This window comes from Rhea americana, unplaced genomic scaffold (genome assembly GCF_003343005.1).
Source record: "Rhea americana isolate MKP2758 unplaced genomic scaffold, rheAme1 scaffold_309, whole genome shotgun sequence".
In the NCBI taxonomy this organism is placed as follows: domain Eukaryota; kingdom Metazoa; phylum Chordata; class Aves; order Rheiformes; family Rheidae; genus Rhea; species Rhea americana.
In genome coordinates, this window is record NW_028186434.1 from 686129 (window position 1) to 701203 (window position 15075).

At 35.9% G+C, this 15075-nt stretch overlaps 1 protein-coding gene across 1 annotated transcript in view; it reads left to right on the forward strand.

Annotated features, from left to right (window-relative positions):
• ULK4 (unc-51 like kinase 4) overlaps nt 1–15075 on the forward strand; it is a 238106-nt gene that overhangs the window by 81575 nt on the left and 141456 nt on the right. The window contains exons 28-30 of the mRNA XM_085309970.1: nt 7133–7184; nt 7284–7428; nt 12004–12096. Of these exons, the coding sequence (XP_085166096.1) occupies nt 7133–7184; nt 7284–7428; nt 12004–12096 (290 nt within the window). The remainder of the gene's footprint in view (nt 1–7132; nt 7185–7283; nt 7429–12003; nt 12097–15075) is intronic.

Here is a 15075-nt window from a genome sequence, read left to right on the forward strand (position 1 = left end):
TTCAGAATAATATTTCAGGTTCTTTTTCACTTTGAGGAAAAAGGAACTGCTTGTTCTGGGTTTTAGTTCATATTTTATTTGTGTCTTATTTATAGCTGGAATAAAGAAACATTAATAAGTTGTTTTTTGTGATCAAATTTCTGACTGCCATCAAATGGAAGTCAATTATTGAGGAGGTTCATTTCTGTGGTGGCTATTTTGCTAAGTAAGTTGAAGTCAAGGGAAATTATTTTAAAGTGCTCAAATGAAAGCCAGTAGAGAGTGGTAATTTTGTTTTGCCTATAGYGTGCATTTTTACAAGATTAAAAACTAGAGACTCTGCAAGCTTTAAAGCTCTATGTTTTTAGGTAATCAAATGTTATGATGAAGGGCATCATGAAGAATCTGTATACACTGGAGTGGAATATAAACAATGATGTCTTAAACTGGCACAAAGCCAAGTGTATTTTCCCCTCTTCCTTAAAATGGAAAAATATTAAAAAAAAAATCAGATAATAAGTGGTATAACAATATTTCTTTTGATGTTTTGGTAAAGGTTAAGACTAAGCTGACTGTCATTTGGAATTTTTTTCCTTTGCTCTGTTAACAATTATTTGMCTGAAAAAAGACCTAATATAATTCAAAGCCCTTTGAGCAGTGATGAGGTTCGTAATAGATAGCAGTTCCTRTAGGAGTTCATTCCATACTGTAACTAGTTTCCCAAAATGTACTATGTATCACAACTCTTAGGCTGTCCTGGTGCCTTGGGTTATTCATCCCTGGGTGAGGACCCTGCACTTGCCTCACTTCATGAGGTTCCTCTCCACCCATCTCTCTAGCCTGTCAAGGACCCTCTGAATGGCAGCACAGCCTTCTGCTGTGTCAGCTACTCCTCCCAGTTCGGTATCATCAGCAAACTTGCTCAGGAGGCACTTTGTCCCTTCATCCAGATTACTGATGAATAAGTTGGACCCAGTGATGAATACTGGAACCAGTACTGACCCCTGGGGGACACTGCTAGCTTCCGCCTCGGACTCCACTTTGCACTACTGATCACAACCCTCTGAGCTCYKTAGTTCAATCCAGTTCACTGTCCACTCATCTAGCCCACACTTCCTAAGCTTACCTATGGAAGGTCATGGGAGATGGTGTCAAAAGCCTTGCTGAAGTCAAGATACAAGCATCCACTGTTCTCCCCTCGTCTATCCAGGCAATCACCCCTCTGTAGAAGGCTATCCGGTTGGTTAAAAATGATTTTCTCCTTAGTGAATCCATGCTAAGTACTCCTGATCACCTTCTTATCCTTCACATGCATGGAGATGGCGTYCAGGATGAGCTGCTCCATCACCTTCCCAGGGATCAAGGAAAGGCTGCCTGGCCTGCAGTTCCCCAGGTTCTYTGTCTCGCCCTTCTTGAAGACTGGAGTGACACTGGCTTTCTTTCAGTCCTCAGGCACCTCTCCTGACCACCATGATCTTTTGAAGATGATCAAAACTGGCCTAGCAAGGATGTGTGCCAGCTGCCTCAGCACTATGGGTGCATCCCACAAGGAGCCATGGGCTTGTGGATGTCAAGTTTGCTTAAATGATCTCTGGCCCAATCATCCTCTACCAAGGGAAAGTCTTCCTTTCTCCAGACTTTCTGTCTTGTCTCCAGGGTCTGCGATTCTTGAGGGCTGGTCTTAGCAGTAAAGACTGAAACAAAGAAGGCATTCAGTAACCCTGCCTTCTGTGTTTCCTTTGTCCTCCTGCCCCATTCTGCWGCAGGCCCACATTCTCCCTAATCTTTCTTTTGTAGCCGGTGTGTTTAAAGAAGCCCTTATTGTTGTACTTGACATCTCTTGCCAGACTAAACTCCAAAAGGGCCTTAGCCTTCCCAGTCTCATCCCTATGTACTCAGATAATGTGCATATATTCCTCCCAAGTGGACTGTCCCTTTCTTCCACCTTCCATACACTTCCTTCTTCTGTTTGAGTTTTGCCAGGAGCTCCTTGTTCATCTATGCAGGTCTCCTGTCCCCCTTGACTTTTTGCACTTTTGAATGCACCATTCTTGAGCTTGAGGGAGAGGTGATCCTTGAATATTAACCAGCTTTCTTGGACCCTTCTTCCTTCTAGGGCCCTATTGCATGAGATTCTTCCAAGAGAGACCTGAAGAGGCCAAAGTTTGCTCTCCTGAAGTCCAGGATTGTTATCTTGCTTTTTGCTCTGCTTCTTCCTCACAGGATCCTGAACTCCACTCTCTCTTGGTCTCTGCAGCCAAGGTTGCCCCCAAACTTCACATCTTCAAGCTGTCCTTTATTTGTTAGTACAAGGTCCAGCAGTGCGCCTCTTCTTGTTGGCGCCTCCATCACCTGTGTCAGAAAGTTATCATCAGAAACTTATCATCAGTGCTCTCCAGGAACCTCCTGGATTGTTTGTACTTATTGTATTGTTCCTGCAGCAGATATCAGTCCCCCATGAGAACTAGGGCCTGTGATTGTGAGCCTACTTCCAGCCTCATCGACTTCCTCTTCCTGATCAGGTGGCCTATAGCAAGCACCCACAACAGTATCACCCATGTTAGTCTGTTGCTTAATCCCATGAGCTCTTGACCTGCTCATCATCCACTCCTAGGCAGAGCTCAATACATTCCAGTTGCTCTCTCACATAAAGAGCAACTCTGCCTCCTCRCCTTTCTGGACTGTCCTTCCTAAAGAGCCTGTAGCCATCCATRGCAGCATTCCAGTCATGTGAGATATCCYGTCATGTCTCCATAAACACAGTGAGATCAAAGCCCTGCGACTATACGCAGATCTCTAATTCCTCCTGTTTATTCCCCATGCTGCRTTTGTTGTTGTGCAGGCACTTAAGAGAGGTATCCAAGCATGCTGATTTCTTAGAAGGGATGTAAGAGTCTTGTCTTATAGATGCTTCCTTGGATGAATGCCATTGCTTGAGATACCCCCACTTGAGCCCTGTTGTGCTGACTGCATGGTCTCTAACTCTCTGCTTCCTTGTCTTTCCTAGTTTAAAACYCTCCTTACCAAAAATATGGTTCTCAATCATCATACTTAACTCCTTGTAAATAGGGATTTAGTCTACTGGATCCACTGTGAATCCTTGCAGTGTTGTAACACCTTTTTAGTGGGTGTTTGGGAAGGTTGGACTTGGCTTGAAGTTCAGTAAAGTTGAGCCAGTGCTTCATTTCATTTCTAACAAAGCAGGTGCATATTTAGGGTGCAGGCTTAGCATCTAACACCCCCTGAACAGTGARGGCAGGCAGAGAGACATTGAAATAGTTGTCTCTTCCAAGCCTCCTCTTAGTGGTGGTTGAATGCTTAACTAACTGTGAAACTGTGGCTTGTATCTCATTTCTCTTTTGATGRTTAAAGTAACACACAGTCTTTGTAGAAGAATTTCTATTAAAGCTGTGCTCTGTTTCCAGTAAGYATGACTTTAGTTGCTGGTAAGATACTATGAAAAAAAAATGAGTTTAGCTTTTGAAAGGTCTCTTGTTGTTAGAGTTTTCCTTGCAGGAATCAGTGAATGTTACGGACACAGATGTTTCAGCTTTATATAGTGTACTTGGTTTTCTAAAATGTTTTTGACAAAGTTGTGCACCAAAGCCTCTTAAAATCTTCTTCCTCTTTTAGCATACTTTTCCTATAAAAATGTTAGCTTTCTACTCAGCAGTGATCAGAAAGATAACTAGATTATTAGGAATGACTAGTAAAAGATCAGAGAAAGAAGCAGAAAACATCACTGTGCCACTGTAAGTCTATGATGCTCCCAGACATTGAATACTGAATACAGTTCTGGTCATTTACTCTCAAGGAAGATGAAGTTGAATTAGCAAAAATGCAGCTCAGTGATGCAAGCAGAGACTGAATAGAAAAGAACTTCAGCTTGGAAGCCAGAGGCTGGGAATATAAAATCATGAATGGCATGGAAAAGATGAATTAGAAATAATTATTCATGTTTTTTGTAAAATGTGAATGAGAGAGCATCAAGTTAAATATCTAGATAGCTGTTTTAAAATAAACAAAGGAAGTGCCTTTTCCTACTGCATAACTGAAATGTGGAATTCAATGCCATAGGTATTGCTCATGATARAAGTATAAATGTATTAAAGACAGGATTGTTCAAATGTATGAGAGAAGGCTAGGAAGCATTACTCAGTGCAAAAATACACATCAAATCTTCAGCTTAGGAAGTTTCTAAACTTAGAGTTGCTAGAAATTATATTGTTGCTTAATGCTTGGTCTATTTCTTCTATTCTTTTCTTTCTAGTCCTTTCCTATTGTCAAAAATGAGATTATCAGGTTTGAGCTACATTTGTATTTTCCAATACATATTTTCCAGTACATTATAGCTGAGAGATGTGACCGCAATGTATGTAGTTTCTTTTTCCTTGTATGTGTGCATTCTGCTATGCTTTTGCATCACCAAATATTTTTCCATAGGATTAGTGCTTCATTTAGTTGAGCTCTACTACCAAACTGACATGAGGGAATCAGCTCATGGTGGGGAATTCCATATTAAATAGTCTGTTTGCCAAAACTGAGAATTGTACTAGAAAAAGTAAAAAGAAAAAAAAAAGAACCACTACCAACAAAAAAAAAAAACTATTAAAATTATTTAAGACATAAAGAATATGCTTTACAATGACAGTTTAAATTTATTTAGTTCTAAAAAAGACTTATAAATAGCTTAAATACATTCTCTGCTGTGCAAAGACTATTATTAGTAGATCAAAGTGAAAAGAAGATCTAAGTTTTGGAAATTAAAGTTGCGTCATACATTCTATACTGCCATCTTAATCAGTGTTGGTCTGAATTGATGCTGCCTGCCTTGCTTTGGTTAAGAACTCATTTTTGCCTTGTTTCTATCTCGCAGCTTTAATTTACCATTTGAATGTACCTCTTTATTTGAGAAATATTGCAGTAAATTGTACTGGTTTTTTGACTGAAACACKTTGTGTACGTGCATTTTTTAATCCAACCTCACAGGGTTGTTATGACTGATATACTACCATTTGTAAAGCAGTTTAGAAACCTCTACTGCAGGAGCTGTTGGAATGCAATGTAGTTTTATTATTCATCGTATTACATATAAACTGAAAAAGCCATTAAATATTTCACAATGAAGAAGTGTTGAGTAGTGAATTCAATAGTAATGCATTACTAAATGATATGCTTAGAAGAGTATTAGTTTCCTACTAATGCCTAATTTATTTTAATCGGTTTAGAGCTGATTGCTCTCCATCCATTCTGTCATTGCCCYCCAAAATATATGTATGAAATATCTAAATTGATATTTAACAGACAGTAARAAGTTAGTATTTTGATTATGTCCTTCTTGCTTCCTAATTTTTTATTTGTGATATGACCTTAAGTTGGAAAAAATTCTGACAGGGTTCTGCTTAAACCTTTTCCTTATAGTGAAGTCCCAAAGATGACAAAAAGAGTTTCTAAACTCAAAAAGCAGATTTTACTAAAATACTAGAGTGCTTTTTAAATAGAAAGAAAAATGATTAGGTAATGACAAAATAGAAATGAAAAAGGGTTCACTTCCTGCTACCATCTCCTGAAATCTGGAAGCTTAGCCCTTTAAGTGTAGTCAGTTTGTTCTCAATCCAGAGGATCTCCACCTCTGTCTGATCCAAGCGCTCTTTTTAGAGGACCGTGTCATACTAACTCRAACAAAACAGATCTGTCACACGCATCTATTAAACAACAAGATCTATGGGTTAAGAACTTGCTCCTTGTATATACAGATGGTATATACTCCCTTATGGCACTTGCCAAAATCAGATAAAATTAATGAAGCAGGAGAAGCAGAATGTAAAAATATCATAATGAATGTTTGACTACTACCTTCTTTCAAGAATTCTTTGTAATGCCATAATTGAAGCATAGCAAAGAAAGATTTCTTTCTGCAGTGAGTCCTAAATAGATTGCCTTCCTCATCCATACTCATACTTCTTCATGCTAATGTCATTTTGTACCACCTGCATCTGGTTACTGCCTTCTCTATTCCTTTTGAAGGTATCTTGTGTAGGGTGTGTTTCTAAACTAGTCATTAAGGAGAAAGATTCCATCAGAAAATGTAGAATAATAGTATCAGTATTGCTTTGGAGGTACGTAAAGTATGTAAGAATACCTCCTGAAGGAACAGAATGATAATAAAATACATGGAGAATCTACAAGAGGAGAAGTTATCACTTTGAAGAAAAAAGATCCCTAGAGTAGGGAAGACTTGGCTATCCTGAAGTCTTCAGGAAGTGTTGTTATTTATTTTTGGTCTAGAATGTGCCCTAGACAAAAGATCAGGTCCAAGTTATCAAAATAAATGGTTTGATACTGTATTCAAATACAAAAATGTAATTTCAGGTTTTTTATATAATTGTTTTGTTTTGTTTCTTCTCTATACTCARATCTCTAGAGTATGTCCTGCCTAAGTAAATTATATTTTGTTTTGACTTAATAATTTAGTTTCTTAGTAGAAAGAATACTTCTACTAGGCTATTTTTGTAATATTAAATGCATAGAACTGAATTAGATGCTGGTTTGCCATAAGTTGGCTTCAGATGGAACTAAGCTGATTATTCCTGTGGCAGATTCTGTTTTTATAATTCAAATCTTCAGTCTATAATATTTTAATGGAAGTCTGTGTACTATCAGAATGGCATAAGCTAGTGTTGCCTCGAGACTATTCTGCTACAGGATACTTCATTAGACATAGTAAGTCTTCCATGATACAGTTTGACTGTTTACAGGTTTGTTTTAGAAGGATGCTTCTTTCTGACCCTATTCGATTAGTTTATGGATTAAACTATGAAGGTTAATAGATAAGTCTAATATTCCTTTTTTTCTTAATATCTTAACTCTGCAGTGAATTCTAGATTTTAAATTAAAATTCAGTCTTAATGAATTATATCAAAATTGCTAACCATTTTTATTATTTAAATAAATTACTGTCTGTCACTTTGACAGCTTACCAGATAAAATTGAACTTGGTGGCTTTATAAATGTGATTATGAATGAATCTCCATAATTGTTCATCCTTTGGTAAGGACTATAGCAGTGAAATAAATGTAGATGGTAATATATCTCAGTTTAATTTTTCCCCTGTGAATAATCTATGCCAGATCTTTCTAATTCTCTGTTTTAGGTTGAAGACTATATCCTCCCACCATTAGTTTCCTTGGTCTGCAGTCAGAATGGTAAGTATATGGCCACATCAACTACAGTTTTCATGAATTCCACATTTTGTTTTGATTAGATTTCAATGTGGTCACATTCTTGGCACCTTTATTTTCAAGTGGAATGGAGACTCTTCAGCTTGCGATTGCTCTCAGAAACCACATCACTGCTTGTAAGCCACAAGGTCATGGCTGAGGAGAAAAAGGAGAGCCTCAACTCAAACAGCAAGCTTCTGTCTCTCATTAGAGACTCATTGCTGCCTCAGTAAGTATAATRTTGCTATTCTAATGGGGAATAACTTGGTACTCAATCCATTTTGACAGCATATTTATTTTAAATACCTTTTTTCATTTTACCATTTAAAAAATAAGAGAAATAATAATAAACAGCTGTCAGTTTTCTACCCAACGTCTCTTTTCTAGGTTTATTCAGTACTTGGTGATGTATAACACAAACACAACTTCCCTGGGACACTATTTCGTATCTTGGTGATACTGTGCCTCTGGAGGCTCTTGGAATGAAAGGAGTTTCTCCTAGATTTTGGGCTATATTTTGATACCTCCTCTTTGTTTAGCTAATAAAGTCAAAACACTCTAACAGCWGCATTTTTTCTCTGATTTTGGATATTATGTCCTCCTGGAAGATGTTCTGAAATCATACAGAATGACATACTAACTTTTAAAAAGAAGTACAGGATGGATTAATCCTAGGGGTAGTAGAGGATGGATTAATCCTAGGGGTTATTGTCTCTAAATTGCATTCCTTTGCCTGGTGCCCTAAGCAGCAAAAAACTCTATAGTAGAATTGAGGAAGCTACAGCCTGTGGGCCAGATGTGGCCTGGAAATTCRTTTGTATGGCTTCTGGTCACATGAGGCCTGTCATTTCAAAATTACTTACAGGTGAGCATAAATGCTGCTTGTATTTTGTGCATATGCATACTGTGAGCTGATGTGATGTATCAATAGAAGGAAAGAAAGCATAGACACAGCATGAGTGCAGTAAAGGTGAGCCCCCRTTTATTTTTTGCATTATTCAAGGATAATGTTACAGTGTATAGTAATGTGTGGTCCTCAAAAGTTCGTAACTGTATATACTTAGCTGCTCTTAGTGAAGAAAATATTCCCCACCCCTACATTAAGTAAATGGCAGAAGGGTGGAGGAGTGGATGTTGGCTTATGATCAGAAGCACTTCCCAAAAATGAGACTGTTTCTCTTACCAATTGTCTATTGTTCTTAAAATCAGAGGACAGGAGCAAAGTTCTGTCTGTGCAAGATATGAAATCTTCACTTTTCTCTATGCGGGAGAATGGRGTGAAAAGTGAGAGACCTAGAGAGAAGCTTAGTTCCACGCGTTTCTTCACACAATCTTTTCACTGGAAGATATAGTATATATTAATATGAATTAAAACTGAAATTGGAAATATGATTYGAAAGAGGATATACATATTATTAAAACCTATTATGTTCAGATAAGGGCAGACAATTGGACTGAAGAGAGGTAAGTTCTGTCCTTGCTTTGAAACTTAAGYGATTAACCCCTTGAAGATGTGTCCATGTTATACAGTGTTTCTCACTGAACTGGAGGAGGGATCACAACTCCAAACTAGAAGCAAATAGCCAAGGTGCTGCTCCAAACTAATCAGCTCAAGTGAATAGCCAGGCTTTTTGGTTCTAGGCTATTAGGATCCTACTTTTGCATGCTATCTTTGTAAATGTGAATTGTAAATATATAACAAGAGGGGCTTTGCGGTGGCTCAGGATTTTGTCACCTGTCTTGGTTTAAATATTTCCTGAGTCAATTCTTTGGTCTCATCAGTAGAGATGATGATACTTATATTTGAAAAGCACTTTGAAACTATCTCAAGTAAAGAAATACTAAAGTTTGCGATAACTGGAATATACTGGAACTTGGTATGAATAGAATTTTTCTCGAACTCAGGAACACAGGGAAAGAGTATGTAAATCTAGTGACTCAGAAAAAGTTAAGTAGTGTCAGTGCATTTAATACATTACTTGAACATGTAGGCTGAGCCAACTCTTCATAAATATACTCAGCTGTGGAGAGTAGCTAATGAATGAAATAAGGCACAGATGAAACAAAAAACAGAAGAGGAGTTCAGGATTTTCTGTAAAGAAGAGAATTCAGAGAAAAGAACAGAAATGTCAGAAACTTGCTTTTGACTCAAAACTTTCAAAGCACAGTTTTGAGAAACCTTGAAAAGAAGCTAAGAAAAGACGGGAGCAGTTTCTTTGGATGTCAAAGAGACAAGGAAGGTAAGTTCCCTCCCTCCGCCCAGAAGTTTTCCCAGTATGGATCAGAAAGTGTTGATGGGAGATATGAATGAATTYTTATATATTCTCCACAGTTCTCAAAACAGGCTTTATCTGAATGCAGATGGGGCTGGGCTAAACCTAGATAGAAGGGAAGTCTTAGGACTCAAAGTAGCCTACTGTTAAATATAATGTAAAGCACTATCCCAAGAAGTAAGAATTACCACAAACTCTGAGATAGAAGGTAAAGAGACAAACTAGCCTGTATTTGGAGACTGAAGAGGTATTTGCTGTTCAGTCTTTTGTTGCTGGACAAAGGATGGGACAGAATATGATACGGACTGTGTTACAAAAGGACAGAAGGGATGAAATGGCTGTTTGTGGGCAATCTATGTAGCAAAACAGATATTTCAAACCCTTTTAATCCTACTTCTGAAGAACAGAAGAGAGAGGTATCTGGGTGTAATACATGATGATCTATTTAAGGAAGATTCTAATTGAACTCATTTGTGTATGTATTTCATACCTATCAACATATTCCTCAGGTTAATTTGTTTAAATATGAAACTGATTCAGAAAATAAAATTTTGGTCACAATGTCTGAAATGATTATGATTCTATGAAATGTAAATAGGTCTTTCTTTGAGATAAATGCATGAAAAAAGTAGTTACTGCTTTTGTCTCATATTCTGCATCATTTACAAAAGTGGTAATGACATGAAATATCTGTTTATTTGTAGATCAGAATGTTACCTTTCTCATAGGATTTTGATCAAATAAAACAGCATCATTTCATTTAATTTCACTGAAATACTGTTTCCCTGAGCATTTGGTAATGAAAATGGAACTTTCAGCTCTAGAAGATGAATATGATGCAAATATTTTCTATTTCATAGAAATTGAACTATCCATTTTTTTATCATATTTTTCATCAAATTCAAGCGTCAGCTCTCTTTATTTATTAATTTCTTAAAATCTCATTTACACATGTTTCTCCTTTTGCTAGTTCTGGCTCAAATTTGAAGGATGAAATATAATTAGGAATATTACATAGTTTGTCCTTACTAGACTGCTAAGCCAGTTCTGCAAGAACAAAATCTTGGATACTTCAGAAAGTAGTAGATAAAATGTTCAGTCTTTTTTTTAACTGCTTAAGAGAGTTCATATCCCAAAATCTTTAGGTCCTCTCATGATCTTTAAGTCCTCTCATGACTTGCTTACTTGCTTATAAAAAAGATTGACRAAATAAGCCCTTGTAGTTTAGTACCTGGAGTTTACTGAGCTATTATTTCTTTTTCTAAAAATGTTGACACTAATTTAGTTTGCCTTTTGAAGTGGCAGGAAAGCAATTGGATAAATGCATTCATTTAGTAATGGCTCTTAACCAAGGAATTTTTTTTCCCTTTGCAGAAGATTCATAGATTCATAACTCCTGATGGATTCAATGTGTTTATATTAATTGCTATGAAAATAACATTCATTTTAGTAATATATGTTTTCTCATGTGGTATTTGGTTTGATAGATCACTGCAACTTTGCTTAGAAATAGCCTTTACTAATAGTAATCTTTGAAAAACTGGTGTTTTGGGTAAGAGGAAATAGTGTTTTTTTTTTTTTTTTTTTTTTTTTTTTTTACGGAACACAGGAACTACGATGCTAAGTGTTCAGAATAGTAATAATCTCTCTTAGACATGATACCTATGGGGCTTAAAACTGTATATAGTGGACTTCATTTAGGGAAGATAGTGATATGCTTGTAATAAAACAAGTATGTTGCGAAGTGCCATGTTTTTAACTTAGTGTGGCCAAATCATTAAATATTAGGAATTACAATTTTGGAGAGAGAAATCCATGTCTTATGAATGAGTCTGTTTGTTGCTTGGGCATTATTTGAATATTGGAAGCAACAGCAAGGCGTGTGTTGTTTTTCAGCMGCCTGTTTTCCCTTACCAAAATTTCAATTAAGTGAAAAATATTTTGGAATGTTTCATAGATGTTTCTCTTGTAGTTTTGTCTTAAACTTGCTCGCTCCGATTAGACATTGGTTTGAAGTATTTTTATATTGTTCAGCTCCACATTACTTGGAGGATTGAAGAATGCTGAATTTAAAGCAATTCTAAGAAAATACTTGCATAGAGTTTTACATTTTATTTCAAATTTTTAAGTAAAATATTTAAATTGGAGAAAATACTATGTAAACAAAATACATAGCTCAATTTAATAAGTAAGTTTMCAGTCTTTCTGAACTCCTACTACATCTTCTACCTAATATTATTTTGAAGCTTAGTAAATTGATTTTTTTTTTATGTTTCTACTTGCCTGTTAAACATACATACATATTACTGATGTGTCCTTTTATTAATGTTACTTTTGAAGTTAATCTGATGCTGTTTTTTAAATCCTATTTCTAAAAAAGTCTTATTTGCAGACTTTGCATAGTTCCAARCAACATTATATTTCCATTGTGGATAATATGGATATTACGATGTTTGGAAATTATGTGTTTTTAGTATCATCAACTTACTAATACACACACTTTTTTTTTTCTTCTCCCCTCTCTGTTACAGGTATGAGCACATTCTGATGGCACCTGACCCAGTACCAGTTTATGCTCTGAAACTGTTAGTGGCCCTGACGGAACAGAGCCCTGCTTCTGTGAGGTGATACAACCATGCATGCGCTGTTCTTTAGTCTTGTTTTTGTTTTAGTTTAATTATTTTTCACTAGGAGTTAGCAGTAACATAGATGTAAATACTTTTCAAACTGGTATGCTAGTGAGGAGATTTAGCAAATGAACACACCCTCAGAACTCTTGTGCTATTTTTTAGGTGACCATAGTTATTTTATGATTTTATCACTAATATTTCATTAACCTAATTCCATGTTAATAATTTATTTTTTWAAAAAAATATTTTCAATATTAATTTTAAAACATTACTTAAACTATTGTGCTCTGAAGCATATTAGACTAGAGTAAAGGTGGTGTGCGTGGGGGTGTTRGAGTTTAGAGCACTCAATTCACTTCGGAGCTGTTCCATTTTTCTGCAAATAYGGCTAACCCTTTAATGTGTGTTTGAGTGTTTGGTATACTGTGTGGTATATTTGGTATATTTTAAAAATATCTTTTTTAACTTCTCTTTTTATTGTTCCATGTAATAAATTCAGGATACCTGTAGTCATTGTTTAGGCTATGGTTGACAAAAAAGTGGTATAGAACTTAAACCACATTTGTTGGCCYTAATAGGGAAGCACATCTCACGTGTGCACACACTCAGGTATTTCTCTCCCTGAATTTGTGCCCAAGTCATAATGCTAAAAAATGCAAGTGAAAATCRGGTGGTTCTTGTACTTGCYGTTGTCTGCTGATGTTTCTCATAGTGTTATAGTTAAGGAGTCACTGCATACCAGACTATCTTGTTTTGACTGATCAAAATGAACATAGAATGGAAAACATATCAACAAGGAAATCCAATTTGTTTCCTACTGTTTATATAAAAAAAAAAAAAAAGAGAGAGAGAGAGAGCACCCTCTTTTCATCTTCTGAAGTGCTACTGTGAGCAGTGATTTCATATACTRAATAGATTAAAAATGAACTAGAAAATTTGAGATTTTAATCAGTTTGAATACAGTTAAGTGTAATAATTGCATTTTTATTGTATACAATCTGTTTATGCTACTGCAGAATTATATGTATTATGCAAACATAGTATAATTTTCTCTTTTTAGAATAAATCTGCTGAGATCTGAATTCTTTAAGAACYATTTCTGTAACTAGAGTACTGGGTTTTGTGGTAGCACTCTTCCTTTGCCTAATGAATTCTCTYTAATTAAAGAGAATTGTGTAAATTTGTCTGTGTGCTTAATGTAGCTAGACTGAGGATACAGACTCATCCTCACAATCTTCTTAAAGCAAGCAGTAATTTTTTTTCTTAACATTGTTGAGGAGCAACTTTGGAAAGCTAAGAACTATCAGCAATTTTAAATACCAGTATATTTAGTACTGTTATTTAAGGAAAGACTACTAGGTTGCAGGTATTARTACATCTGTAATTGTCCTATTTCTAACATGTCTTACTGGCCCTCTTCATTTACTTTCACAAAAGAATTTGTTTGACAAGATTTCTGAAGAAACAAAGTTTATGCCGTTCTACTAATCTGTCTTCTTGAGCTTCCTCTGTCTGCCAACAGTTTCTGAGGCACTGGCTAATTTCAACTAAATTTTGACAGATGGTGAAGGTGAATGATATATTTCAGGAAGACTAGTGAACAATTAGTTAAAGGAGGAAAACCAGATAAATGCTCTAGTTAACATTAGATTACACTTGATTCTGTTTTGACTTGACAGCTAATTAATCAGTATACAYGGAGCTCAGAATTGTTCCCAGCATATGCTCTGTTTTGCCTTTCCAGTTGGGAACATGGAAAAATCTTCAATTGTTATGATTGGCAGTAAACGGGTAACATTGGACACGAATCCTTTGGGTCCAGACTGATTTAGATTTGTGCCTTATGGGAAAAACTCTGTATGATCTTAGTGATGAGAGTCACTTCTCACTGGGTCTTCGTGGCTTGTCCAAGTTTCTTTCATCCATGCCATCCAAAACCTGGCTTTTTAAGATGAACGTTTTTCTCCTGTGACTTGAATAACTATAACAAAGAAAAARTGGTGGTAGCAAAGGCATTATAAAAAGACAAAATGATTAAATTAATACTTACCTCATTGCTTCTACATCTTTCAAAAATAGCAGTCACTATTAACCATTAATTAGAAGTACTAAAGAATGAATGAGAGGAGTATGAGGGGTCCTGTGTTTTAGTTTATACCAGATRGTAGCTTCTTCTCAGACATGTCCAACTAATGCCTTCCTCTGCCTGCCTGCCTGCCTGTCTGTCTTGTCTTTAATCTTACCATTTTTTCATATTTGTCTCTTGTCTTTTTTTTTTTTTTTCCCAATCTCCTCTTATACTTCCCAATAGAGATACCAGTGTTGGAGGAATTCTTACTTTAGAATTTGAAGAGAGACATATGCACTCTAATTTTTTCTTTGTCTCATTTTTTTCCGACTGATTCTGTAAATCAGCTAACTAGTTGTAATGCCAGAGGAAAAACATTCAAACTCTTTCTCTTTTTTTTGATGCTGCTTTCTGTTTTGTATTGCATCTAATTTATTCTATATGGCAGCAACACAGTAATTCAAGTACTATATTTTTAATGTCTTAGAAACTTATGATAAAATGGTAATGCACTACACATCTGAAATGCCCCAAATATTTAACATTTCTTGAACATTAACATTTTTAAGGAAAAAAAACTTGCAGTTTTTTGCCATTGCTCTATTGTTTGGGCAGCTTTTAGCCTTCTGTGTTGTGGGAGATGTACTATTCTATTACTTTTCAGTTTAGCAATGGAGAATTACAGTGATACCTCATTAACATGTTGAGAACTGGGATTCAAACGTAAGTTTGAGCACAGGTAAGATGGTAGCTGCGAAAACCTTTAATATATTTCAGTGAGCACATTARGGTTCAAACATTTAAGCATCCATAGGAGCAAAACCTTCTTTATGGGAAAGATGACTGTTTTGTTGTTTAACTTTTTCATAATGGATGACAGTATAAATGAGTTTGTTATTTGTCTT